Source organism: Talpa occidentalis, unplaced genomic scaffold (genome assembly GCF_014898055.3).
Source record: "Talpa occidentalis isolate TD23 unplaced genomic scaffold, MPIMG_talOcc4v2.1 talOcc4.4, whole genome shotgun sequence".
Taxonomy (NCBI): Eukaryota; Metazoa; Chordata; class Mammalia; order Eulipotyphla; family Talpidae; genus Talpa; species Talpa occidentalis.
The window spans coordinates 53,015,976-53,041,502 of NW_023604295.1; the positions used below are offsets into that span (position 1 = coordinate 53,015,976).

General features: G+C 40.1%; 1 protein-coding gene across 4 annotated transcripts in view; it reads right to left on the reverse strand.

The window, feature by feature from the left end:
* The window catches only part of PHLDB2 (pleckstrin homology like domain family B member 2), a 103,084-nt gene extending 89,346 nt beyond the window's left edge, over positions 1–13,738 (reverse strand). For 2 of the 4 annotated variants that reach the window (XM_054700604.1, XM_037525576.2), the window contains exon 1: positions 13,624–13,738. In XM_054700604.1, coding sequence (XP_054556579.1) covers positions 13,624–13,690 — 67 coding nt within the window. In that variant the 5' untranslated portion in view covers positions 13,691–13,738. Of the gene's footprint in view, positions 1–4,248; positions 4,630–5,248; positions 5,289–13,623 lie in introns of those variants that run through there. The other 2 variants (XM_054700605.1, XM_054700606.1) reach the window with 2 other exon arrangements.
* Positions 13,739–25,527: the final 11,789 nt, after the last annotated feature.

A 25,527-nucleotide genomic window follows, 5' to 3' on the forward strand; every position in this document is an offset into this window, starting at 1 on the left:
AATGCAGGAGCTGGCTTCCCTCCACTTTTACCTGCCCTTGTTTTTGCAGTACAGTAGTCAAGACATAAGTCTAGAAAAAATCCTTTAGCAGCAGGCTTTTCTACTATTTCATATGATAATTATACAAGCATATTGCCATCTGGAGAAGTCACCCACAATGTACAAACAAAATATTCTAAGGTGATTACATAGCATCCACTGAACTTCAGATTTAGCAGCAGTCATAGACAAGGTTGACCATGCTTAAGGTAACAATATTAAATATTAGTATGTATAAACTTTTTCTTACCTTTAATTTGCAATATAAGGAAAATCAGTTCATCTACTAAATCAACCAACACACACTAATTTCTTTTTAAAACTTCTCAAAGACTTTTTCATATAATTTAGCCTGTTACTCTATATCTTATTTATGTTTTGTTGTATAGGAAGCTTCTCCAGCCCCTAGCTTTCCCACTCACTTCAATAAAGTGATCTTTATACTGGGTTTCTCTTATCAACCACTAGCTGTCACAGGTAACAATTTTGCCTTTAAAGCAGATACAGCACGAAGTTTCTTCCCCACTTGTAGGAAGCATCCTTAAATATCATGAAAACAACTATGTGCAAATTAGCTTCCAGAAAATTCAAACAGAAACAAGTTCTGCCTTACTAAATGTTTATTTTAAAGGGATTTGTAACTGTGCGGCCCTTTTTCATTTTATTTACTTTTTTTTTTTAATAGAGGCATGTTTTATTTATTTATTTATTTATTTTTTTTTCTGTTTGTTTTTTTTGTTTATACATGCACTGGGTACAGTCAGAAGCGCGGGAGGGTGAGAGAATTCACCAGAGCCAAAGCGGGGAGCAGAGCAGGCAGAAGGACACTGCTGAGGGGAGCAGCGGGCGGCAGGAGAGGTCTGCGCGCCATGTGGGACCCTCCTCCTGTGGCCTGGAAACAGCCAGGGATTGAATGGGCGCCGCGGAGGCCGCGGGCAGCTTCGCAACCCAGCGCTCAACCACTGCGCCACCGGGGAGGCCCCATTTTATTCACTTTCAAAACACAAGCAACACAATAATCAATACCAATAAATACTTCCAGTCAACAGTTAAAAAAACAAAAACCAAACAAACAAAAAATCAACTCACGACTTCTCTCCAATCTGGAAAAATGTCTCAAGAATAACTAGATGAAAGGTATAATGAAAAGGCTGCTACACCTAATGATTGCAGCAACGCAGGGTGCAGGCCCCTTTAAAAAATCAGCACTTTCAAATAAATCATTTCTAAATATACTACTATGCATTGGCTTGAGGTGCACCCATTTGGCTGGCAGTCCAAGATAAGAACCTACCTCAGTTCAGTTCAGAGAGCTGACCTTTCCCAAGGTCATAATAAAACTCTCCCATACTACCAGAAGCTCCATATTTGAGGATTTTTAACTTCTGTGTCAGAATCACTTGGCCCACAGAACTAGAATCCATAATCATTGGGGCTAGTGGGTGAGATGTAAACATGTGAATATGTATGTTTGTAATTCATCAGAGTATCACAACTCTGTGATAATCAAAAACTCATTGAAATCAGTCCTTTAAATAAATAAAGCCCTTCATAAATTTCCTGCTTTTAAAACTCTCCTAGGAAACTGACAATAACTTTATATCATTTCTTCCCCATTAGGTAAACAGATGGAATGGCAGTGCCAGTACAGTGTCAGGGGAAGTGTGGTAGAAACAAAGAGATGGCGCGTGCAGGTCAGGCACCATGTAGCCAAGTGAATTATAGGTGAGGATTCAGACAAGAGGATTTCTGAGGTTCTTTTTACCCCAAGAACAATTCTGTTCTACTCCCTTGAAGAAACAGTCAATCCTGAGTTTTCTTCAGATTCCTAACCCAAGTTCTATACAATCAAATTTATCTTAGCCACTCCTCAGTTTGAGTTTCCCCCACAATTGCCCCAGATGCATACTCATTTTCTTGCATGCCAGGTGTCTTTTAAACTCCATGCTCAGGAGACCTCTCATTCTCCCTTTTGTTCATGACAACCTTATCCATTCATGCACTCTACTCAACACAGAAGGCAGGGGGGGATAGAAAATCTCAAATGTTCTGTTTTGTACCTGGATTCAAAAGCAACATCTGCTATGTCTATGGAACCATCTGTTGCCTACTCTGCCAAGGGAAGGATGGTACAGGCCCCAGAAGTGGAGTGTCACAGGTCACACAAAGGAATTATCTCCTTCTTGAGGCAGACACACCCAGGCATATGCTCCTGTAACCATGGCTAAGGCCACCCTTCCCCCGTCAAAGAGTTTATTTCCTCATGGAGATTTGTCCCTCTAAACTCTTACAAAGGGTGAAGTCCAGTTTTTTAAAAACTACATTTGCCTGAATAGCAGCTTCTACATTCTCTAATACTGGATTGTACCTAGAACTTTGTCTGCCACTAACTCACTTAACTTTACAGTCATTACATACTTCAATTTTTATATCTATTAAATGAAAAGGTTCAACTCAGTGATCTCTGAGGCTCCCTTGTGCTCAAAACACTCCAAAATTCTGTGATCGTAAGCCAACTCAAAGTCATCAATGAACAGAAGTTTCTTCACTTCTATGGTATATTAAGACCCTTAATGCCAAGGGCAAAAGAATGTGCTGCAGACAAAAAGGCTTCTATGACATGGTTCCTTTGTGTTGAGAAAGAATACAGTTGGTTTCTTGAGGATCCAAATTAGATTAAGATCCCTAATCTTGTTAACATATGCCCATGAGGTAGTATTCTAGTAAAGAGTTTGGGGCTGAATAATTCTTTGTTGTGTGCCCGGTACATTGCAGAATATTACACAGTCTTCAGGGCCTCTGCCCACTATCTGCCAGACCCAGCTGGTCATTGGGACTATTCCCTAGCCCCCAGTTGGGACAACCAAAAAATACTTCCAGACCTGGGCCAATATTCCTTCGGTAGGGGTGGATGGGCGGGTGCAAAATGCCACCCCCACTCCACTGAGAACCACTGCTGTAATGTACAAGCAGAGCTTTAAAATAAAGCACATATTCAAAAGCTGTTTTTGTTTCAAAGGGGTGACATTCATAGTCAGATTTTATAAAACACATGGATTCCACTTGGGAGCTGTATAAAACCATTCTCTATCCAAGTCATTCATAGCATACCTTCCCCAAGAAGGGCTGGGAATTAGCATACAAAGTCACAACCTCAAGGGGATTTTTAGTGTTTAAAAAGAGTCACATTTTTCACAGGAACTTTTCCAGTATACTCAAGTCAATCCTTGCTTTTATACCTCAAAATAGAGCTTAGAAAAAAATACTGAAAAAGCAGTGTTTGATTTAATCACTTCAGTTTTTCTTCTCTTTCCTGTGCAAAAATCAGTAAACAATATGTTTCAGAAAAAGTTGCCAAAGAGTTCGATGTATCCTGTGTCTGGGTTCTTTAAGACAGGAGTTAGCAAACTCTTAGCCCAATTTCCCAAGTGTCTTTTACTTCAAACAGGGATCCAAAAGATACCCTCTATATGTAAGTTGGTCTTCAACCCAAATGAACAGCAGCTTCAAGCTGCATGAAACAGACAGAAGTCTGCAAATTGAAATGATGACTATTCTTAACCAAACATCTCATTTTTCCATTTGTGAGAAAGGCTGCGATTTGCAAATCTCTGGGACTCCGGAGGTGAAGGTCATCTAGGGGCAAAAACTCAACTCCCCCTTTCTTTTAAAGGAAACAGCAGTTATATGCATTTGGGGGAATTAAGTACATGTAGTGTTTAAATTTCCATATTAAATATATGTAGGGCAAAAAAAAATTCAACCAAAAACCCTTTTAGGTAACTAAAACCAGGATTTGAAAAGGGAACCATGAATAGCCACAACTGTTACTTTTCAAAGAACCTTAACTCTTTATTCAAACAAATATTTGCACAATTGAGGGCAATGGTACCAGGGATATAGCCATTCTGTTAAAATAAGTAGACAACTCTGAAGGTTTATTTATCCCAAATCCAGCTGCTCCGTTGCTAGCCTACCAAGAACCAAGAATTCAAGTGCTCTCAGGGCAAAAGTTTAACACTGAAACTGTGAACTTCATTTAGACCTTCCCCGACAGAATTCAGATAAATGTTAGACTCTCAGAGACATTATCTCACCTAAATTAAACCAAACGAGGAAGCTTAAAGTTAGACGTCCAAACCTGAAAAATAAATACCTGCAACGTACACGTTATTATAATGAAGGTAAACAGGTCTGACAAATACTTACACTGCAAGGATTCCACATCTGTTTGCTTCTCCCCCTAGTTTCACTCCCTGCTGCCTCTGGCTGCGACTAGCTGTGCATCTAGCACTCAGAAAGATCCTTCTGAGCTGCAGAAGGAAGACTTCTAGGGAAGCGGGCAGGGCAAGCCAAGAGAATTTCCAGCCCCGGGCAAGTCTACTTTCCAAAGTCTACTTTTCAAAGCGGGGTTCCTTCTTTACATAAGAAAGCAAGCTGGGTAGGGGCTGGAAGCAGGTTTGACTTCCCAAACTCTTTTCAAACAGGAAACCCCAACCGTGGAAGGGACAGCCTGTCAGCCTGTTAACTTCCTGACGGTGGCGAGAGTTCCCAGGTCCTCGGCACGTTAATCAGTGATGACCGCTAGGGCTGTTATTATTAATAAACGTACCAGCAAACATTTCAGCAGCGCCTCCGCAGATCCCGGTGCGGACGAAACAGGGGTTCAAGACTTTTCCTAACGCTTCTACTATCTCTAGGGGCGCAAAGACTGCCACACAAACTTTTGTGGGATCCACGGCCAAATCCAATTCTTGGGGCTCTGGATGGTTCAAACTCGCGAGCCCCACTCTAGAACAAAGTAGAATCAGAAGGGCAGAGAACCAGAGATTGGGGGGCAGGGAGGCTCTTCTGTGAATTCAGGGTCCCACACCACGCAGCAGCGGACTTGTCTTTCCTCTGTCCACCGCGACCTAGCAGCTTTATTCCGACGACACTGATCCCTCTTTTCTTGGGTATTCCAGAGTCCTCGCAAAAGTGGTCTCTGGTCCCCCCCAAAGTCCCCAGCTCCCTACAATCGATCTGTGAGCTTTTCCTCTACCCCGACACTCCCTCTCCAGGTCCCTCTCAGCCAGAAGTCCACCCAGCCCTCGAGATTCAGGGCCCCCCAAAGCTGTGCTGCCCGGGCTCCTCTCACCCCAGCCCGGGCTTTTGTCCCTGCAGCCTCCAAGAGAAGTAAAGCAACTCTGCGTGCCCGGCGCCCACTCACCTTCTCATCTTTCCTCCGAGCCGCCGCTCTCCACGGTCCCGCCGCCCCCAACCTCGTCCAGACCCCCCTCCCTCCCTCCCTCCGGCCCGGGCCCCGGCCCCGCCGCAGCTCCAGCCGCAGGCACCCGGCCACTCCGGACTCGCCGCGCGCGCTCGGCGCGCCCCTCCTCGGCCCGGGCGGCCACGGCCTCCTCGCCGCCCCCACCCCTCAGCCGCGCGGCCGGCGGCGACCAACTCGGCGGCAGGGGAGGCAGCGCTCCAGGGGAGCGGCCGGGACCCGCGGAGCCCGCACAGCCCCCGCCTCCCCACCCAACACCGCCCGCTCCTCACCTGGCGCCGCCGCGCGGCCGGGTCCCCGCAGAGCGGGAGCAAAGGCGCGCTCCGAGTGCTGCGCCGCGCCTCGCTCTACCCCTCGGGCCGCGGCGGTGGCTCCACCCAGCTCGGCCCCGTGCCCCTGGCCCACCGCGGCGGGCACCGAGGACCTGGAGCGCTGAAGGCGGTGACCCGCCCAGCTGCCCAGCAGCTTGCAGCTGGGGCTTTTCCTGCCGCTGGAGGGGCCGGGCGCTGCGCCCTATCGCCGCGCGTTTACAACCGAGGAGTAGAGACTTTTGTGGCAGGTTTTTTTTCTGAGTTAGAAGAAGGGGGGAGGTTACAAGTCCTGGGGTGATGATTTCCTCACCCGACGTTGAAGTTTGCACTGGGAAAGTCCAGGTGACTGCACCTCCTCCCGACAACCTGCCCCCGGGCAGGTACAGATGCGTCAGAAGAGAACTTTTCAAAGTTGTTGGGGAATGGCCTTAGCTAAGGGCTGAGGGCTTTAAACTAACTTACACTGGTTTCCTTCCAGACATTTCTCTGGAAAGTTTCTGTATCTTACAATTTTTATTTGTTGAGTTGCTGCAACCAGTGAAAACAACGCCGGGGTCTTCCAGCTGGAGGCAGTGAAATCGACCAGGGGCGGCCCACAGTCTTTTCAGCACTTGGGGATGCCAACCTCTGCGAAGTCCCCTGCTAAGAGCTTGTGGGGTGGCAAAGCCATCAGCCCTTGAACTCACAACAGCAAGAACGATCACAAAGAAGTGCCAACTGTTTAACTTGTTGATCAACATGACTTCGGAGAAGTTGTTGTAGCAACAATTTTTTCATCTATAATAACACTGATTTGGCATGGCGGTTAATAAACTGCTGGATAATGTATCGAAATATGTGACATCACTTAAAAAAATGGCTCATTAAATGCACTTGTCATTTTTGCAAGTAAAAGTCTGACGTAATTTCAAGGACTGCTTGGTGCTTTATAGGACACACACACTTAGCCTGCACCCCTGCCCCTCCTGATTCTCTATCCCACAGCAACATACAGGGATCTATCTAGCAGTTACATGTGCCTGGAGTTCTTCTCTCACATATTATCAATTACCCCTCATTTTTTTTTTATCATTCCCATCAACGTGAAATTATGTTGTATTTCTCCCATCTTAAAGACAAAAATCTCACTTGACCCCACTCCTCATTCAAGCCACTTGCCTTTTTTTTCCTTTAAAAAATTTTTTTTTATGCATATGTACAGCAAGAGTTCTTCAAAGATTTGTGAAGAAAAGCTGTCTCCTCATCCACGCTTCCCATCTACTCCAGTCAGGCTTTTGCTTCTACTGCATCCCTACAAGTCTTCTTGTGGAGGTGAAACTGCTAGATCAGGTTTCTCTGTCCTCATCTCTCTTGAACTATCAGCAACAATTAACAGTTGATGTCTTTCTCCTTCTGAGAACGATTTTATTTGTCTTCCAGGACACCCCATTTTCATGGTTTTCTTCTACTCCAAACGTCTCACTCTCCTCTGCTGCCTCCTCTCTCCTCCCTGCTTCTGAGCAGTGGAGTACCCCGAGTTCAGACTTTGGACCTCTTGTCTATCTAAACTCACTTCCATGGTGATCTCATCCTGTCTCATGGTACTAAATAGCTTTTATGTGGTGACAACTCCCCAATTTTACCACCCACCTGGGCCATTCCCCTGAACTTCAGGCTCCAGGCAGCTGTGCACTTGGATGCCTTCTGGGCTTCTTCCACTTATCATTGCCAACACTGACATACAGCAAGTCCATCCTCAGCCACCCTGTCCCAACAAAAGTCTTCCTCACATCAGGCCTAAAAACTTGGTGTCATCCTTGACTTTTGTGTCTTTCTCACATTTCAAATCCAATCCATCAGGAAAAAATAAATTCAAGCTACAGCTTCTTACCACATCCTCTGTGATTACACCCAATTTAATCTACCACCACTTCTAAACTTCCATTGTCCTTCTTTGTTCTTACTTATGCTCCCATGGGGGCTGTTCTCCACACAGTAGAGATCCCTCTTCAACAGGAAGGCGGCTCCTATCACTCCCCTGTTTCAAACTCAGCAGAGGCCCCATCTCAATTAGAACAAAAGTCTACCTTCATAGAATGACCAAGAAGGACAATGCATGATCTGTTATTCTCTGACCTCGGCTCCTGCTTCCTTCTCTTTACTTACTTAGATCCTGCCACAATGGCCTCCTCAGCATTCTAAGACAGATATGTTGCTATCTCACGGCCTTTGTGCTGGCTGTCCTGTTTGCCTGGAATTCTCCTCTGTCTGGTGTCCGCAAAACACATGCCCTCACTTCCTTTAAGACATAGCTCAAATGTCACCATGTTATTCAGGCCTATACTTACCATGCTCTATTCAAAATTAAAAATGCATTATCCATACCAGAAATCTTGCTTTACTTTTTATTAATAGAACTATCACCTTCCATCATGTTATAAAATGTACTATTTTATGTTTATTGTCTGACTCTGTAGGAGAACTATGTGAACCAGTATTTCCTTTTGTATACTGGTTGCCAAGAAGCTCACTGTCAACTTTACTATTAAAGTACTATGGTAATAAAAATTGTGTCTCCTATTCCTGTTTTTTTTTTTTTTTTGCCTCTGATACATCTTGACTTCATTTATTAGATTTTGCTCTATGTTCTCAAATAAATATTCAATATAAGAAGCATAAATAACACATTAGTGCTTCAGTTAATCAAAATTCAATTGGAAATTTATCCCCGTGCACTGTTTTGGGTTTAAATTATTAAAAGATCTCTCCTCTAATTATAAGAATAATCTAAATATATTTGGAATATTGGATTAATTTCTGCATGAAAATGTTCACTATCTTCCCTGCTCTCAATTTTTAAGAGTTTGTATAGGATATAAGTCAGGAAAAGGATTTTGTGTGTGTGTGTGTGTGTGTGTGTGTGTGTGTGTTTGCTCTTTAGATTGCCCTATCTCAGTTTTTTGTATCTTGTTCACTTTTCTAATCACTGGAAGATCCAAAGTAGATTCACTTTTCCTTCATGGAAAATTTAAAACAAGGAGTTTTCTTTATAGCTTATCTGCTCATCACAGAAAAAATAAAAAAACAGTGCTCTATCTTCTGTACTCCTGGATATTGCTGGGAACTCAGTTCTCTTCTTGTTCCTTATTTTTCTTTTCATCTGACTTTCACTGTCCTTTCAGTTAGCTCATACCTTGACTTTAAATTCCTCCATAACACAATCATATAGTATAATGTAACATCATAATACAGTGGTATGGTATGATATACTACACTATAATAAAACATAGCATAACATAATATTAGATAATAAAATAAAACATTTTTGAGCCATGTTGGGTAGGGGTAAGTGTTAGAATTGCTGTGTCAAATGTATACAAACCTTGCTGCACTAAAGACTGCTGATAAGTCTCTATTGTGGGAGCCAGAATTCCGAACATGAGGAATATTAAACACAAAGGCAAGTTTACTAGCCATCTACTGTATTCACATGATGTGTCTAGGTGGGTGGAAGATGGAGATAAAATATATGTCTACACAGAAGGAGTACCACTTAGCGTAATACTGTAATGTGATAATGTAAATAAAACACACTGTCAAAAATGATAAAATGCATTCAGTGAAAGGGATGTATCTACCAATGAATCTGTAAGAGAAGAAAACTTATGTGGATTTCATATGGAAAAAAGTGCTTCTAGGCAAAGGAGACAGCACAGACCAGGCAGGGGACAGCAAAGCCAGAGCAGGTTAGGAGAAAGGTGAGTAGCACATCCTGCCTGAGCCTATGCACACAGAGGGGGTGTGAGATGTAAAAACCAGAGCACTGGAATGATTTGAGGGAGGGGGGAAAAGATGTGGCTTTGACTTTTGGATTTCATGTCTGATACCATTTTAATTGTGTCATTTCCTTGCTCTAAACTTGTACTGACTCCTGCTTGTCTGATAAATACAGGAAATGGAAACTGATTAATAGGAATAGGATGAAACAGAAAGATGAGCTCCAGTCACAGAATTTAAAACTTCAATAAAGTGGGTCCACATTTTGTTTCCTAACATGGTAAGCAAAGGTATGGATCCCAAGTCAAAGGTTGCTCAATATACACTAAGGGCCCAGTTAAGCTGCTCAACCTCCCTGCCCACTCCTGATATTGCCATTCTTTTTTTCGTTGTGATGATTCCACAGTCACAAATTCTAAGATTCTCATAGAAATAAGCAGGAAACCACTACCTTTTGGCTTGTGAGTCTAGTGCTGGGCTAGAAATCCAATGACTTAACATTCTGATAAACTGATTGTGTCACAAGAGCCTTGGAGCTACTTACTTGACCTTTTTTAATGTTTCACATGATGGTCATAACTTCATTGTTTCTCACAGAGGGGCTGTTAAGGGAGCTAATAAAAGAGCTATTAGATAGCGCCCAGATCTGACAAGGGATTTAGTCAGTGCTCTATAAGTTCTAAATGATTATTTGAAGCATTTATTTCTGAGATACAGACAGTGGTATTTATGGTTACTATGGTTCTTTTAGGCTTATTTGAATTTCTGATCATCTTTAAGAACGAGGAGTTTCTATAAGTTACAAATAGACTTAAAGAAGATGATTGAAACGAATTTGCTGTTTCTCAAATGGCAACAAAACTCCACTTAAAATGTCTTTCTGTTACTGAGGTAGATTTTCAAAGTGTTGGTATTGTATTTATAAGATTGACTTAAGAATCTCCAAAACTTGAACATGGGTAGATAACTGGATATATTCTAGCTTTAATGTCAAAGACATAAAAGTTTATCAACCCGACAATGCACAAGGCAGGTTACTTATATTGAAAGGGACTTGTTAGTCAGGATGTTTAAACAGTGCAGTTCCTTCCCTCTCTCCCAGGTCTGCTGGTACAGTTTTCTATGACTGTCCTATTTCCTCTGGGAAAAAACAAACAAACAAGGGGCCTCCCTAGTAGTGCAAGGGTTAAAGACACAGCCCTATGATGCTATCACCAGCCACTGCAACATGAGTTCTATCCCCGGCCAGGAAGGTGACCCACATGGTGCAGCAGACCTTTTCTGTCTCACCTGCTGCTCCCCTCAGCAGTGTATTTCAGTAGATCTGCCTGTTCTGCCCCACTACTGTGTCTCTGGTGAGTCCTCTCACCATCACCCCCAACTCTGACCTACACTCCAGTTCTTGTATACATAAATAAATCTTTAAAAAAAAAAATCAAAACTCCTAGACAAGCTCTTAAGGCCTTCCAATAATTGGACTGCTGGTGGGGAAAAATCATCTAAGTACTTTCCATCCCTCTAGTCTGTGGAGCATTCATAGGTATTGTAACCAAGGCAAGACCTGGTGTGTTTGCTGTTTTCCTATGGCACAAACTTATTTTGTAGTGCAACCTAGCTGGCTTCCAAAGTTGTCAAAATGATGATGCAGGTGGAAAATGCCTTACACAGGCAATTTTGAAGGATCCATAAGGATGGAAGGCAACACTACCCCTTAATGTGTAATTTTCTGGTAGTTAGTTCTCAAGAAAGGAGAGTTGAGGGGTCCATATGGGGAAAGGTGGTGACCACATACTTTGTACCTTCACAGCAATGCCCACTGTGCACAGAGCATGTCCAGATCACTGTCTCCTCCCCCATGCACACCTCTCAACCCTCTTTATTTGTTAGATTCCATAATTAAATAAAGGTCATCCCCTTTCATTCAGACAACTAATCCCTCAGTTTGGAGAATTTTTTCACTGTCTCATTTTTTCAACCCCTACTACTAATCCATTGCCAACCCACATCATGTTTACTTCTTAAATATCTATCAATAGTACTCTTCTCTCCATTCACTTTCATTGATCACCTAATGTTCTTAACTTACATTCCTAGAAAGGGCCAGGAAAGAAGCCCAGGGGTCAGGGTGAGAGAAAGTTTCATTAGGCCTGGAGCCAGAGGGACGTTGGCTGTGTAGTAGGCAAGAATCACTCAAGTGAATGGAAGAACCTAAAGTGAAAGAGCTAAAAAAATCTACATTTTGGAGTCAGGAAGTATCAAATCCCAGACCCGGTGTATTTGACTGGGAGATAGGATGGGATCTAGTACAGTGGCCGAATGATTACTCAGTATTCAAAGTTTATACTTATAGCAAGTATGTGATGGATGGAATAGTAGTAGGCAGACGTTGAAATGATAAGCTTCTGACTCAAGATTCTGGTCTCAATACCACTAACTAAAAATATAATTATTTTATTGGTCTTTTTTCTCATTTCCCCACTAAAGTATAACTTTTATGAGGTCAGGAATGAGAGATTCTATAAAATACTAGGAAAATAATTACAATAATTGGTCTTGAATATTGAAAATGTAGTTTCATTACTTTAATGTTTAAGAATTCTTCAGTCCAAAATGAAAATGCATGCATTATGCAAAGATGAAAAAGATGTAAGAATTATATAAAATAAAATATTTAAATTAAAAAAAAGAATTCTTCAGTGACTCCTCCAAGACTTTAGAGTAAAGTAAATTCATAAACTTCAGCTTAGTTTTAAACAAATGAATGATAAATTAGGTCATTTGGCTACTCCAGGTTATTTTTCCACTTAGTAACTTATCATTACTTCCTGTTCTTCCTGTAAGAAGACAAAATTTCAATCATAATAAACTAGTCGCAGTTATTCACATTTGTCATTTTTGTCCACTTCTTCCCCTATAACCAACAGTAATAAGTTCAGGAATCACACTCTCCCAGAAAGTTTTCCCTACTCTATCTCTGTTCTTTGTTAGATGCCAAGGCACTTCCTATTATTGGATTGCAAAATTTCTGCTTTATTTTTCATCTACTTAAGATATAAACTCCCTAATGTAAGAAGGCTGTGATGGTTAATTTTGCATCAACTTTAGCTAGGCTGAGGTGCTTAGCTGTTTGGTCAAATAATCTGTATGTTACATTGACGGTATTTTTTAAGACATGATTAACATTTAAGTTGTAGGATTTGTTTAAAATAAAATACCTTCCATAATGTGCATGAGCCTCATCCAATAGTTGAGACATTAAGAGTAAAGACTGATTTTCCCAAAGAAGACATTCTCTTCAAGACTGCAACATAGAAATCCTGCCTGATTCCAGCCTACCGTCCTGTGGAATTCAAATTTAAGAGGACAGTGTTAACTCTTACCTGTGGGCTTGCCCCACAGATTTCAGACTTGCCAGCTTCCACAGCTGTGTGAGATATTTCTTTAAAATTAAACACCCCCCCACCCCCATTACGCTCCAATGATTCTTCTCGGAAAACAAAACAAGAGCTTTCTATTTTAACTCCTGTGTCAGAACTTAGCACAAAGAGTTAATGAAAAATTAAATCTACCTTAAATCAATCTCCTTTGATAGAAGAGGACTCTGCAGTGTAGAGATGATTACCTGGTCACAGGGAAATATAATGATGTTGACTGAAACCAGATTCCCAGCATATCTCTGAGAACCCTTCCCTTAGTTTCTTGATCATTTGAGGTATAATAAAAAATAATGAGGACATTTTAACTTTCATGAGTCTTTTTTTTCTATTTCAAATGCTGGGGAACATATCACAAGATTCAACCAGTACCACAAGCCTTGGGAATTGGAAATAGTTTGTTAGGAGCCTTGTGGCTCCTGAAGGAGACAGCAGGATCAACTATTCTTCTAGAGAGACTAAAAACTTCATGTCTTCCTCTATGCGTCCCATTCCACCCACTGTTGTGCAAGCTTTAGTTTTGAATGACAGATGAGTCACTGGAAAAGACCTCTCCACATCAGCTCCATTGGCCTGCCAGCCATTCAGCATACAATGTAATTAAAACTTCCACATGTCTTCAGTAAGGCAAGTAAGCACACCGCCAAAGCTCTATGCAGGGATTGCCAGCCTGTGGCTGTCTTTCTGGGGTTTATAGGAGTCCTAAGTTTATACTGGAAATGCCAGGTCATTCTTGTTATGTGTGGTAGAGAGTAAGTACTCAGGAGTATTTACTGGAAATCTCTGAGAATGAAGTGCACACTAAGACAGTTCTCACCAAAATGTTTACTGTCACCAACTTCATCCTCCACGGGCTCCTCTTTCTGGATATTATCGTCCTCCATCAAGATCTTCTGCTGAATTTCAAAGGCAAAATGGGGATTGCAGCCAACCTGTACTCAGCAAGAAAAAAATAAGGATGATGAATAGGAAGCTGAAAGCTGGGGTGACCTCTGAAGACTGAAGGTCAACAAAGCTAACATTGGGGGAGCACTACACTTGAATGTGAAAAATGCCACACCCTGAGTCATCCTTCCCAACGACACAACTTAAACACCCTCAGCACTAACGATCACCAACAAAAGCACATTTTTGGATAGACTACAGATTTAAAAACAACAACAAAACAATCACAGATGCCAGTAACAAGCAATGGATAATTTGGGCCAAAACAAGAATCAGTTGTTCAGCATAGTTGTTTTCTCTTGTGGTTTGTTATTATTTTCTATTTTCACCCCATGTTTATTATTTACCAGTCATCCTGTTAAGTATATTGTCTATTTTTTCATCTAATTTTTACAAAATCTCATATTATAGAAAAGGAAGTCAAAGTTTTTTTTCTTAAGAACTCTCCAAGGAGCTTCTGAATTTCTGGAGACATGGCTCTCATTTGTCCAGTTATCTCTGAGTCTCAGGGGCCCTGGGAAATGATGTGGTCCCACCATCACATAAAGGATCCTATTTATTGTGCACCTAGTATGCCAACTATTATTATTTGATTTTCACAATGACTCAAATACTTAATATTATCATTTCCATTTTATGGATGAGAAGACAGAGGTGCAGCAAGAATAAGAGTTGTTAAGAGTTATTAAAAGTCACATAACCAGTACAATATAACTTCATAAGGTAACAACCCCCATCTCCTATTCAAATGCTGAAAATGTATTAGTTAGATGTGGTTTTAATTACTCTTGAATTATTAAGGAGGATGGATTTTAATGGTGGCAGAATAGGAGCCAGAAAACTAGATAGCAATTTATACCATATTTCAGGGTAGAGATAGTAAGAAACTAAACTAGGGCATTTGTTTAAGATAACAAGATTCATATTATGATAAATTTATGTCAATCATAAAAGTTATCAGGTCAGATCAAGACAATTTATTGGTACTGGGAAGAGAAGAGAATCTGGTGTGAATTTGGTTAATGGTGGATGATGGTGTCATAATCAATAATGACACAGGAAGTGGAGCAGATATGGAGTGAAGGGAAAAAGGGAATTCAACTTGGGAAATGTTGATTTGGAAAACATCCATAGAGCAACTAAATGAAGTACAGGGTAGAAATCATAAATGGGGATATCTGGAGGATGTGGCTCTGAAAAAGTTTTGCTTTACCTAAAAATGGGAGGTAGCAAACTAAGCAGATTTGGAGACTCAGAGAAGATAGAGAAATGGTAAAGATCTAGGAGAGATGGGGATTAACTGACGGGGCAAGGCCTAGGAGAAGATAGGATGGTGTAAATAATTCAGCTGGGAGGGTCGGCCTTGATGAAAAGAAGAATTCTCATTTTAAGAGAAGGGATGGAGAAAAAGAGGCAAGAATAGATGCCTGTGTAAATTATTAGCTGTGTGGCAGGAAGAGTTGGTGTATGTTTCCATACTGAGGGCTCCTTTACTGTGAGTGGAGTACAAGGCAACTTCCATTGAAAATCTATGAAAATGGATATTATTATAGAAGACAAATGCTAGCTAGAACATAGACTTCTGCAAGTTATATTTCGAAGAAACTTGAAAAGCTTTTGTGCTGCCAATAACATCAGCAAGAAAATGAAATGATAAAACCCAGAATGGAAAAAAAAAATTTGCAAATCAACTATCTGACTTGTATGTAGAATATAAAAAGAACTTTCAAAAGTTAAATTGGTCACAGGATCTAAATAGAGATATCTCCAAAGAAGCTACAAATGACAAATAATCACATGAAGATGCTGAATATCATTAGTCATTAGAGAGAAAACATAACAATACCATGATGTAATACTACTTTAAACCCACTAGGACAGCTATAATGAATAAAGACAGATAAGAACACATATTGGAGAGGACACTCATGTGGTATTTCAGAAGGTAAAATGCCACTCTGGAAATCAATCTCAAGAGGTTAAACCTAGAACTGCCATAAGTCCCAGCAATTACTTTTTCTTAGGTATATACCTAAAAGAAATGAAAGCATGATTTCATATAAAAACTTGAAAAAAATTTATATCATCGTTACTCATAATAGTCAAAAAGTGGAAACAACTCAGGTGTCCCTCAACAGGTAAATAATGTGGATATTCCTATAATGAAATATTGACTTGCCATAAAAAGTATTGACAACGGCTCCAATACAGCCAAACCTCAAACAAAGCTAAGTGAAAGAGGCCAGTCATAAAAGATTATATAGTGTGTGATTCCATTTTTATGAAATATCATAACTAGAGAGAGCAAGTAGATTGCCTGGAGCAGGCGGTGGGGTGGGGGAGGAGGAATAGGTGATGATTGCTAGTGATAATGGAGTTTCTTTTCAGGATTGATAATATATGTTCTAAAATTAGATTATGGATAACTCTCAATACAGCAAAAATTGAATTCTATGCTTTATACAATATGGGGATTATATCTCAGTAAGCTGTTTTAAAATGAGACATGAGGTCCATGGCATGGATTACTGACAGAGGCAAGAACAGAAGAACACTGCTGAAGACCAGATGATGATAAAAATGGGGATTATCTTTGAGACTCACAAGCCAGACCCTGTGCTAAGTGTTTTACCTACATTATCTCCCTTAATCTTCACTACAAACTCATCTCTATTACGCGCTTGCCCTCATTTTACAAAGAACACAATTAAAGCTCAGAAAACATAGTATCTTGTCCAAGACAAACAACAAGAAAGACGCACTCAGTGCAGACATACAAAGTGGTGCCTGTGTCCATATGGAGCCTGTTTCTTGAGAGCTTGTTTGGAGGTTCTGGCAGGGAAACCCAGTTGCTCAGATACCTCTGAGGGAAGAACGAGCCTTCTCTAGGAGGAAGTTTATCCCCTTTGAGGTCAGCTGACCTTTGAGGTCAGCTTTGGTGAGGGGCTCACATGGAGCCACGAGGGAGAAGGGGGGACAACTTCCCAGCCAGCAGATCAACCCAATCAACCCCCATGGTCAGTGAGGTGACAGATTGCTCCCACCTCCTGGCGGCTGCTTCTGAATATCTGAATATGCTCCACAAGTTTTGCTTTTCCATTTCACTCCAACTTTGGAGTTTCAGTACAACTACCCATTTGTTAGGCCTCTTTTATTTTTCTCTGGCACTCCCATAACATCCTGTGTCTACCAGGCTTTAAGAGTGGTAATTAGTATTTCCATCTCTGCAATTTTAATAAGAATTCTAGAATAAATGCACCCAAAATAAAACAATGTGAAATAAATGTATCAATAAATTAGCACTGTCCTTACCTTCAGATCCTCCGCACTCAGGACTCCTAAGAAGCTCCACCACTGACCTCTACAGAGTGATTTCCTGACATTCAGAACTCAGCCTAAGTGGTAAAGCAGCCAAGAGCTCAACCTGGAGATAATGTCTGTCTCCATTCTCCTCTGTTTGAAGAGATGATGGGAGAGAAAAGAATGCAAGCTAATCCAGATCCTTACATGGAAAGACAATGCTCAGACCCGCCCACTTCTCAAGGCAGCTCTCTCAGGTTCTGAGATCTTAGTGCTCTCTTCCAGCTTCCATCACTTATTAACTGCAGACATACCTAGATTAGTCCCTGGCATGCAGTGAGGATTCCAGAAATATTATTATCTTCCTTTTCCATTCTTTTCACAGTCTCCATACTTGGCATTCTACAAGAGCTTTTTGCTTATATTCAAACTTCTAGTCTAGAATGGAGTAACCATAAAAGAAGAGACAGAACACAGACATGGTTCACTAGACTGGCCTCTCCATCTAGTCTGTGCTGGGTAATCAAAACCAAAAGACAAGGGGACATTTAAACTGAGAGACACTAAGTAGCTCCTGAGAAGCTATGATAGCTACTTTGTTAAAAAGCATACTTAAAAAAAAAAAAAAAAAACAACTTAAAAGGCAACTTAAAAAAGGTATTTCTCTGTAATCAATATCCCAAAGTTTGTGTGGGCTTTTGTGCCAAATATTGTACTGAAGTCTTTATAGAAATCTTGTCATTTAATCCTCATGCACCCTGTTGTGGTAGCTTCTCCTATCTGATGGACGAAAAAAGACAGGGTGGGAGAGAAAGAATAACTTCTCCAAGGCCACCTGGCAGTAAGGAGAAGGCCAGGAACATGTCCAAGGTCTCTGTGACTCTAAAGTCAGGTCTCTCCATCTCCCCATTACAGTGATTCCCACATCCTTTCTGATAGCACCAAGCATGGGGATGGTTCTAAAAACAGTATGGACCGACATGACCTTAACATGAAAATATATTTACAAGCAGTCATCCAATAACAGTGCGGAATTACTAGATTAAATATTAGAAAATTGAACCCAGGGCCTCCCCGGTGGTGCAGCGGTTGAGCGCTGGGTTGCGAAGCTGCCCGCAGCCTCTGCAGCACTGGTTCGATCCCCAGCTGCTCCCCAGCCGCCAGAGGAGGGGCCCACGTGGCGCGCAGACCTCTCCTGCCACCCGCTGCTCCCCTCAGCAGTGTACTTTGGTCCTTCTGCCTGCTCTGCTCCCCGCTCTGGCTCTGGTGAATTCTCTCACCCTCCCGCGCTTCTGACTGTACCCAGTGCATGTATAAACAAACAAATAAACAAAAAACAAACAAATAAATAAAAATACATGTCTCTTAAAAAAAAAAAAAAGAAAATAGAACCCATTATTGCTTTCCAAACATACCATGACCAAATGGGATTCATTTTTGAAAAGCAAGGTTGAGTCAGTATTAGGAAATCCATTCATATAAACACCACATGGTAGATGGAAAAATAGTAATCTTATGATTATCGCCTAGATGCAAAACAAAAAGCTTTGGACAAGTTTTCTGGCAAAATGATTCAACAAAACAGAAATTGATGCATATTTCCTAAAGTCAGCATAATACTTAGTGGAGAAATACTAAACACATCTCAACCAAGATTAGGAAAGAGTCAAGAATGTTCACTATCTCTGTCATGATGGAACTTTGTTTGAGAGGTATTAGCCAGAATAGTTTAAAAAGAGAAAGTAATAAGAACACAGGAATTGGAAAAGAAATAAAGCTATTTTTTTATTCACCTAGTTTACTTAGGCATGTTAATTTACCTAGAGATTTTGAGAGCATCAGTGAATACAAATCATTGAAATAATAAAATAAATATATCACTTTTAACTGCTGAAGATAATGCTAGTTTAAAAATAATTTCAAACTTCAGAAAACCTACAAGAATAACACAAAGAAGTTTTTTCGGGAACCATTTGAAAGTAAGTTTAGAACAAGGTGCCCTGTGTATAGTCTTGTGTATAATCCTTCAGACAAGAATGTTCTCCAGATAACTGAAAAATAAGGATCTAAATCTGAAAATTATCAATGACACTTACTAACATTGAATTCACAAACTCCATTCAAGTTGAACCAATCCTAACAGTATCCTCTATAGTCTCCAGTCTAAGGTTATGTGTTGCATTTAATTGTCAGCTCTCCTTATTCTTTGTTCAGTCTGGAAAAGTGCAGCATGGGTGGCCTTTCAGACTAATTTATCCTTTCTCCCATTCTCTCTGCACCAGGGGTGATAAAGAAGGCAGAGATTGACTGTAGTCAAAACTCATCCTGCCAGACATATAAAATGGATAATTGCTTGAGTATGTAAAGAAATGCCTGGGAGTGATGTCATGCTTTTATCTTCTTTCATTTTTACATAAAAGTTTTAAAGCAGACTGTAAAAATAGAAATATGTTAACCCATTCCCTCTTTGATGAATTCTGCCTAGACAGAATACACACACACACACACACACACACACACACACACACAACTGTATTGTTTTTGAAATGTTAGATTTAACTGTGTATCTCTTGGGTCAGAATCTTCTCAGATGTGATTGGTCTTCAAGTAAATCTCAGTTAAAAGACTGTTTGGTTTTATTTTAAACAGGCCTAGAGAGAACATGACTCTCTGTATTGTGTAAAAGATGAATTCTAAGTAAGTTAAGAAAAAATTGACAATGTCTATGACAATTAGTACACACTGATTGCTTACTACATACCAAACTCCATTCTAAGTACATTGCTGGCATGTACCATTTAATCCACATTCTTACAAAGCAGATTTTATTATAACAATGGACAATGAGGTGCAGAGAGATTTAGTAGCTAAATCCAAGAAAATGCACAGTTAGCATGTGGTGAAGCAGCTATTACAGACCATAAGCCCAGGTGTTTAGACTCAGAACCTTGGCTATTAATCACAATGCTTTTGTCCATACTTTCGTTCATGCTCTTCCTCTACACACCCATCCTCGGTAGCATCATGCAGCTGGAGAGTCACCTTTGACCATAATTTTCTAATCTCTTTCTTGAACTCTTGCTCTCTCTTCTGAGACACAGACCCACTTCACTAGCAGCTTTTTAGACATTTCAATGAGGAGCTGTAATTCAACATATTCTAATAGAATCTCATCTTTCCCTCCCTAAACTTACCCCTCTTTTACAATTTCTTCTTTTCTAGTTCATGTATTTATTCATATGATAGATACCAGCATCCATTAAGTGTTTGGCACCGTGCCTTATGAAACTTCAGTGAGAACCTGCTTCATTATGCCTTCTTCCTATTTTTCCATATGTCTTTCCAGATTAATCACCAATACACTTGAATTATTCCTAAATCATATTCACTTGAAAGCGAAGGCGTCGTCCTATATTATCTTCCTATGACAGGTCACAGGCACATTTTGGAGGCTGTGGCTGATTGTATTCTAAGGATGGCCACCCTATCTCACACTCTTCTGGCAGTGTGACTTTTGACAGTTTTGCATCACAAAGTGGAGTCTATATTTCCTTCCCTGTGAGCAAGGTGGAGCTACATCTGCAGTGCAAATGATATGATGTGCTCTCAAAAGCTAAGCCCTAGAGGGCAACACAGTTTCTGCCTGTCTCTTTGGGGATGCTTGTGCTTGGAACATAGACCCCACACTGTAAGAAAGGAGAAACACTGAATGGAAGATACACTGGGCAACAGTCCCCTGTCCCCACTGAGAACTCAGCCGACAGTCAACAACCTCCAGATTAGCGAGTGTGAAAAATTTCATGTAATCCCCACTCCTGGCCTTCAAGTCCTTGTAACTGATACCTAGTGCAGCAGAGACAATATACTCCTCCAAGTCTTAGCAGCATTATTATTGTCATTTTTTAAGGACACTGAGTTTTGGGGTGGCTTGTTTAGCAGCCATGCATAACCAGAGCATGTGCTTACCCTTGTTTTAACCAGCTGTTACCAAGGGCAAGGTTACATGGCACAAAGAACACTGCCTGGAAGGAGTTGCTGCCAGGGAGGGAAGCAGGTGCCATGATTAAATGTCAATTATGTGCCAGTCTTTAAAAATGTTAATCCTCTATAGCACATAGTAAAGTGATTTTGTATGGAATATATGTAGAACAATTATTTACCAAATTGAAGTATGGTATGGTAAATAACATGCATTTTGCTGTCAGATATACTATTGATAAATTTCAAACCACAAGTCTAGATGCTACAGCACTGCGTTAGAGAATAAATTGCCTCCCTGATGTTTTGCTCTTCTGAAACTGATGAGGATTAAAATATTTAAGGCGTGAGTAAGTGCCTGAGAGTATTTGGTTCATGGTATATCTCTCCCCCTTCCCTTCATTCTTTTTCAAAAGTTTAAATAGGAGAGATAAGGATAAAATGAGAAAGAGTGAGGTCTGATTGTGAAGAATCTTCACCATATCGTCAAAGTTCATTTTTTAGGCACTTGGGACTCTTGGAAGATATAAAGATGTGATCCACAAAGGTAATTTTCGAGATGAATGTGGCTGCAATGTATAAAATGAGATACCAGATACACAAAGCCAGGAGGAAACGAAAGCCAAAGAGTAAGCATGTTAAGATCTAAAAAGTGTACCTAAACACATGTCTAAAAAATGAAGCTGGAGGATAGCAGTTCAGGATTAAAAGGCAGGATGAAGTTACAAAGACGTTTCTACAGATTTTGAAATGCACTTCACAAAGGAAGTTAGTATAAAGGAAGAGAGAAGTGCAAAATGGATCCCAGTCATTTGACAGCATCTATTAAAAATTGGTTAGATAGGATATTCTATGATCCAGCAATCTCATGTTTACAGATCTGTTTTTTGAAAAATCTGTCTTAAAAAGGAATGCTAGCAAAAGTACTTAGAGCTACATGTGACAAGATATAGCAGTCTTGTTTATGATAGCACAATGTTAAAAAAACTAAAATAACTATCAATAAAGTAACTAAGTAGACTAAGGTATGTCTATAAAATGGAATAATACGAAATTGAGGCAAATCTAAATGAATATGTTACAAATGAAATGATTAAGTTGTAAACCCATGTATATATTACATAATCTGATTTTTGTTTAAAGCAGAAGAAAAACCTAAGCTAGAGAAAGGAAAGACATTAAAATTACTGCTATTTTCCTCTGGGACTGCGTATTAAAATATTTGGATAATTGGTGTAATTTCACGTTTTGGAATTTTTTTTCTTTAATAACAATATTTTAAGTTCACACCATTACTGTTACAAGCAAATGGTACCATTAACAGAAAAAGTAAAGTCTGATTAGACTTGTATTCTGGGAAAAGATGATTCCCTGCACATTAATGTGTATTTAGATAAAGGGGTGAATCGTGGTTGGGTTATGGGTATCAAAGGAACACCTGGAAGATGGGCCTTGCAACTTAATATGAATGTTGGAATGTAGTACAATATCCACCCTGTGAGTTTTCATCACAAATTTATCTGTTTCCCATCTTGAACCCATTTATATGTTTAACCTAGGATATATTCATATCTATACCCATATTTATATGTATATTCACATCCTCTATATCATCCATCTGTTTAGATAGATTTAGACAGATAGATATCCCCAACTAAACATTCCCAAATGAAGCCATAAGCATTTATTTCAATTTAGCCTGAAACAATACTGGGTTATGGGTCATAATAAATATAAGGTAAACATATTATAGAAATGGATCCCACATGGGGTATTACAGTGGTATGTTATAAAGCCAGGGCTTTGTTTTTTTTTTTTAAACAATTTTTTGTAAGATTTATTTATTTATTTATTTATTTATTTATTTATTTATTTATTTATTTATACAAGCACGGGCTACAGTCAGAAGCACGGGAGGATGAGAGAATTCACCAGAGCCAGAGCGGGGAGCAGAGCAGGCAGAAGGACCGAAGTACACTGCTGAGGGGAGCAGTGGGCGGGGATCAAACCAGCGCTGCAGAGGCTGCGGGCAGCTTCGCAACCCATTGCTCCAGCGCTGCGCCACCGGGGAGGCCCAGCCAAGGCTTTCTTACAGGATTACCGATTGATTCTCCAGATGGATTTAAAATGGTGACTATGAAAATTTTTGCAAAAGGGCCCCTTCTAGCTTATTGATGCTAGAACTGTGTTTATCTCTGCACCCCGTGACCCCCTTTCTCTTTATGGCTTCAAAATGTTTTGGGCAGGAAAAACATTGTGTATTTTATTAATTAAATATTATCGCCAAAGTTCAATAATTAAATTTTGTTTTAGTACAGGAAAGCTTTTTTAAAAAAATCTGCTCAATATTGAATATACATCAGATTGGATAAATATTGAATAATATATTTAAAAGGTAATAAATGCATATGAAAATGATTTGCAGAGTCCCTACTGTGTATAATTTTCTTTTATTTGTCCTATTTCCTGTGGATTCTGAACAGATCTAGTGTTAGCAAACAACTGTGTCATTATGTTTTTCTTGTCCTTTTCCTTTACACATCTGGAACAAAAAGGGTGGAACCATAGTAAGTTGCCTAAGATCCCACAACCTTTTAGGCTGTAATGATATTCCTAATCTCTAGGATCTGTTGCCTCTTTTTGCTATTTTCCCTATTTATGACATTTAGAAACAAAGGCATACCCAAGATTACAAATATTCATTTTTTATCACTACTATGGACCCATGTGCTATCTCATAAATTAATAGAAAAATTGTTGCATGCCAGGTAAAGAATTTTAGATTGCTTTATCGTTGTCAGTCTCTTTTTTCCCAAGCAGAAATACTGGCCTCAGTTTCCCTGTATTTCCCCATGCAATATGTCTGCCAAGCCATTTCAAAGTGAAAAATGGCAAGTTCCTTAGAAATTACTTCACCCTCCTGCTATTAATCAAGGGGGTATGGAGAGGGAGGAAGGAGAGAAACTGCTTTTCTGGGAATCAGAAACAATGCTGAGAATGTGGACATTGGCTCTGAATTTTAGTAGCTTTATAGAAATCATGAAGTGTTGCTTGGGGAAGATGAAGAAAAAACTACAATTTCTCTAGAACGGTTTAAATCAAAAGTTGAAGTTGGGAGTCTGAATCTTAGGAATTAGAATAATGTCTAATAGCTATTTCTTTTGAATCAGTCTGTCATTTTGGTGATAAGAAGATAAAAGCTAAAATGAGGTCTAAACAAAGTGGAAAAAAAGTATTGTGAGTTTAAGTTCTAATAAAAAAGGTTATTAGTCTTCCAGAATTTAGTCAAATTAAAAAGATAGAATTATTAGACATATGAGATGTGAAACTTTTTTTTCCAGAAAAGAATAATGGCAGGTCCAGGAATCCAGGAGAAGAGAGGAGTAAGTACGATGCTTTTACTCAGAGAAGGGAAACAGGCCACTGGCTTGTTCAAGTTGTTTTTCAGTTGTGGTGATGGATTTAAACAATTCATCCAAACCCTTTCACCCCATTCCTCTCTTGGCCACTGGCAGGCCTTTGTGAAATGGGGCAGTGTGGGCAAGATGGGAGAAGATGAATGGCTCTCTAGTGGCGTCCATGACCTTTTTTATCATTAGTATCCTGGCTTTAATTAATGTTGATGATAGAAGAAAAATAGCTTGCATTCTGGGTGAACAGTCACTTAACTACTCAGATAAACATTTGGAAATTAGGAAAAAATATAAATATCTCCATTCCTCTTGATTCCATAAGTGATGTTCCTTTTCTCTATTTAAGACAAAAGATCCAGCAGATACTGACTAGACTGTAAACTCCAGAAGACTATTATGATGTTCTCATCTTTATTCTCCACCATCTTCGATACTTGACAGAGTCACACTACGTGTTTACTAGGTTTCATTGAATTAACTGAGTAAAAGAGGAGGCATGATCTTTTAGAAGCCAAAACAACTTTAAAGTCTTGATCAGATGTTTATCTAAGAATGCCTGTGTTCATAGATGAACTGAAAAGGGGAGTTACAGATGGGAAGTCCAAGATAATCCATTGACAGATATATAATTTGGGGGTATCTTTATGATCCATATTTCCATCACTAGTGGGAAATGCAACAGCATCTTAACTCAGTCAGTGCACATGAGGATATTGGGGTGGGAGAGAGCAACGTCCTCTCCTCTGTCAGTATAAGTCCAGTTTATATCAATCTTCTAACCCTCTGACCTGTCTCCTCACCTGACTCAGAGGAGAAGGGACAATTCTTTCATTGGCATGTTTGAGAAATAACCTGGCTCCATGTAGCTGGAAGCCTGCTGACCTCAGGAACTGCACATTTGCTTTGCTACTTCCCCTTTTGAGCTGTGCAGAGGCGAGTCTCTGTGGGCAGGTGTGCAGTTCCTGGAGGCACCCCTTCACCTAACTCTGCAGTGAGTGCAGTTTAATCTGTTGTCATGCACCCGAGTCATCTCTTCTTCACCTGCTTTATCAGTAATGAAGACGACATTTTTTTTTTAATCTCCA